Source organism: Olea europaea, chromosome 3 (assembly GCF_002742605.1).
Source record: "Olea europaea var. sylvestris chromosome 3, O_europaea_v1, whole genome shotgun sequence".
Classification (NCBI taxonomy): domain Eukaryota; kingdom Viridiplantae; phylum Streptophyta; class Magnoliopsida; order Lamiales; family Oleaceae; genus Olea; species Olea europaea.
Window position 1 is genome coordinate 23142111 of NC_036239.1, and position 4139 is coordinate 23146249.

The 4139-nt window shown below is 38.5% G+C and overlaps 1 protein-coding gene across 1 annotated transcript; it reads left to right on the forward strand.

The window, feature by feature from the left end:
- Positions 1-355: 355 nt before the first annotated feature.
- On the forward strand, positions 356-2895 carry LOC111390710 (transcription factor bHLH13-like). The gene is made up of 2 exons (XM_023015796.1): positions 356-535; positions 650-2895. Exon 2 carries the CDS (start codon positions 864-866, stop codon positions 2661-2663), a length of 1800 nt encoding a protein of 599 aa, XP_022871564.1. The 5' UTR covers positions 356-535; positions 650-863; the 3' UTR covers positions 2664-2895.
- Positions 2896-4139: the final 1244 nt, after the last annotated feature.

The window sequence follows — 4139 nt, forward strand, 5'->3', positions numbered from 1 at the left end:
AGAGGAATTTTGTCATCTCTATTTCGTAAACTTTCATAATATTATAAATGAAATGACGAATCAGAAACATAAATTAACTTGATATGTAAATTGAAGTTTGGTGACTTCTATTTAAAATTTGGGCACACTCTATTCTTGTTATATTAGGTAAATAAAATCATTTTTCAAATAGGTTTTTTCAGTTTACCAATTAGATCACATTTTTCAGACCACAACAATTTCTGACAAGAGAAACCTTAAAATTGACTAAAGATAAAGATAAACATCACTTTCTCGTGAATTGCATCTGAAACCTTTAACCTAACCATGGTTACTTTGTGACCTCAATTAAATCATTAACTAAACCTCGTGCAAAAAACAGCAGTTGGGATTTAGGGGAAACAAAATAGCGCAAAAGAAAGAACCTCCAAACGTCCCAACTTCTCTGAATCTGGTCCAGCTCTCCACCCATCCTGAAAGGAAAAGGGGAAAAAAAAATTTACTACTGAATCCTCACTTTCTTGGCCAATCTGTGATTTTAGAAACTCAGAGATTGGTGGGTTTTTTTTGTTCAATTTATGTTCCTTATCATTTGTTTCAATTCATTTGAAATTTATATATATAGGTGCATATTTTTTATGATTTTCTTTTGTAATGTCTGTTTTTGTAGATTTATGGCCTTCGGGATCGGAAACTAGAAGTATTACGAATTGGGTATTTGCCAAAAAGATCAATTTTTGTTTTCAAGAGGGAACGTTGGTTTTTGTTGGATTGATTTGTGATTCAAAATTGTTGTAATAAAAGTTTGCGTTTTGTTGTCTTCTTGTCGTGCTACTGTGTATATAAGGTTGCCTGTCTGTTTGGCTTGTGTTTGGAGTTGAGAGATGGGTGGAATTTTGTGGAATGATGAGGATAAGGCTACGGTGGCTGTGGTTTTTGGAACTAAGGCTTTTGATTACTTGATGTCAAGCTCGGTTTTGGCCGAATGTTCATTAATGGCAATGGGAAGTGATGAGAATTTACAGAATAAGCTTTCAGATCTTGTGGAGCATCCTAATGCAGCCAGTTTTAGTTGGAATTATGCAATTTTCTGGCAACTTTCGCGATCGAAGTCCGGTGACTTGGTCCTAGGATGGGGGGACGGGTGTTGTCGAGAGCCTCGTGAAGGTGAAGAGTCTGAAGCAACTCGGATTTTGAATTTTAGACTCGAGGATGAGACTCAGCAAAGGATGAGGAAAAGAGTTCTTCAGAAGTTACACACACGGTTTGGGGGAACCGAGGAAGATAATTATGCTTTTGGACTGGATAAGGTTACGGATACTGAAATCTTCTTCCTTGCGTCCATGTACTTTTCTTTCCCTCGGGGAGAAGGTGGCCCAGGAAAGTGTTTTGGATCTGGAAAACATGTTTGGTTATCGGATGCATTGAAGTCCTCGTTTGATTACTGCGTAAGGTCGTTTCTTGCAAAATCTGCTGGTATGCAAACAATTGTTTTGGTTCCTACTGACGTTGGAGTGGTGGAATTAGGATCCGTGAGACCGGTCCCAGAAAGCTTGGAACTTGTGCAGATGATAAGATCTTCCTTTTCTTCACATTCGTCCCTTATCAGGACAAATCAAGCCGTGGCTCAGCCTGTGGGAATTGATAGAAAAGATGGAGATGGCCCAAATTCTAATTTGGTAATTGGTAGTCGCCCAGGAGTAGTGCCTAAGATTTTTGGTCAGGATATGAATTCCGGTTCTGTGCAGTTCAGGGAAAAGCTTGCTAGTAGGAAATTGGATGATAGGCCATGTGACGTATACGGAAATGGGAACAGGCTGCCATTCGCACATGCTAGGAGCGGTTTTCATTGTTCAACTTGGACGCAATTGGGTAATGTAAAGCCAGGGAACCCGGTAGAAATTTACAGTCCTCAGACCGCAGCAAAAAACCAATACGAGCTTGTTAGCAGGGCAAAGGAAGAGTTTCAACTCAGCAGTTTTCAGCATCAAAAGCCGGGGCAAATGCAGATTGATTTTACGGGAGCAACTCCGAGACCTATAACTTCCGGACCTCTAAATGTTGATTCTCATCGTTTAGACGCTGAGGTTTCATGCAATGAAGATCTCCTTGATGAGAGGAGGCCACGAAAACGTGGTAGAAAGCCTGCCAATGGAAGAGAAGAGGCTCTCAATCACGTTGAGGCAGAGAGGCAACGGCGAGAGAAACTCAACCAACGGTTTTACGCATTACGAGCAGTTGTGCCAAATATTTCCAAGATGGACAAAGCATCCCTTTTGGGAGATGCCATTGCTTACATAACCGAACTGCAGAAGAAGCTGAAGGATATAGAGTTGGAGAAGGAAAAATTAGGAAATATCTCACAAGAGGCAAAGATTTCGGAAACAAAACCAAATTCGGAAAGGCAGGATCAACCTCCTAGCATTGACATTCGGTCGGTCCATGATGAAGTCATTGTTAGGGTGAGCTGTCCGTTGGATGCCCATCCGGTATCATGGGTCTATCAAGCAATTAAGGATGCAGAGGCAACCATTGTTGAGTCAAAGATCGCCACTGGCAATGACCATGTTTTTCACACATTTGTCGTCAAGTCACATGGATTAGAGCGAATAACTGAGGAAAAATTGATTGAAGCATTTTCCCGTGAGTCCAATCCCCGTCAAGCATCAAAATCTGTTGGATAACAGTAATATTGTCTTTAACAAAGGCTTAATGGGTACTGGGTAGTGCATCAATATGTGGAAATTGCCTGAAGTTTTTTTTTTTTTTTTTTTTTTTTTTGAAATACAGGAATTAATAGTAGGAGTAGAAAAATAACTCCGTCTACTGTATAGGATAGCATTTTATTATTGTTTATATGACACATTTTGTCATGAAGAGTAATTTTGGAAGATAATATTAAATTATTATGTTTAACTGGTTTGTTAAGAAGTTGTTAACTTTCTTTGAGTTCCTTAATGTTCTTTGGGTGCCAGCCTGTCTTTCTTATGTTTTGGCTGATATTATTTTAGTTGCTGTGTTTGAGAGTACAGAAATTTGGTTTTCCTTTGTTCACTCTGGATGATGGTCTCTCACTCTATCAAGGAACGTAGGGGACTGGCAAAGAATGATTCTGCCTCTAACTAAATTTATTGAGAATAAGGTTTAGTTTGTTGTCGTTGTTTGTACGGGATCGGAAGAGGAAATATGTAACAATTATAGAGGCGTATTTATGTCAACAAATGTATGTGATAGTTGACAGCTCTGAGAAGAAATAAGGTGATTAACACATGGGTAGTTGGGGTTTGTCTTGTACAGACTGACTGAAAGAAGTTCATAGTCGTACGAACAGTTTGATCATAGCAAACTAAGCTAGAATATGAAGGGGGGAACTTAATTTTATATAGCCAATTACGGTGAGGTTTTTATTGTATTTGATAAGTTAGATTTAACATTCAAGTAACAATTATTTAACTGTCGAACTATCAACTGTACGGTAAAGAAAGATCCGAGTATAATTCATAAGTTGGGTCAAAAAATAGCAGCAATAATTGGGGCCGTTAAAATGAATGGCATGTTTGGTACTATCGGACAACCTTGAATAAAAAAAAGAAGTTATGACCTTATTTATTGTACTGTTCAATAATTTGCACCGAACCCTCAACCCCTCTCTCCCGAAGCATGGGGAAAGTTGAAAAGAATGTTAGATTTAAATGATGTTGACTAATTTTTTGTGCATGTAATAGCATTTTCTACGAAGGTGGTGAGCTTTCTATTCTTGTACGACCCTTTCTTTTTAGATGAAGAAGACTGGGACGTGGTAACAAGTGTGTGAACTATTTGAAAACTTGTGGATAGGTTCATCGTTCACCGCGTAAGTAAGATTCTTTCGTGCGTAAATAAAGATACCTCAATATTATCACATCAATTTTTGCAATTTGTGATGCAACATCCTATTTGTGTGGCCAAATATGAAGTAAAATGAGAGCCTATCATTTTTGTCGCATGATCCTTGCGGGTCAGTGGTTGGCGACCGACAAAAGAAATGACGTAGGATCATCCGACAACGTGAATTGTATGGTAAACATTACTCCAAAATTATTGACAAAATGAGAATTTATATATGATTTTAGAAGGTATCGAGATATTAAATGGGCGAAATAGAAATGTTCAGGCCAGAC

Excerpts from the sequence above, each read along its gene's own strand:
- LOC111390710 (XM_023015796.1), top strand. The coding sequence starts at position 864 with ATGGGTGGAATTTTGTGGAATGATGAGGATAAGGCTACGGTGGCTGTG.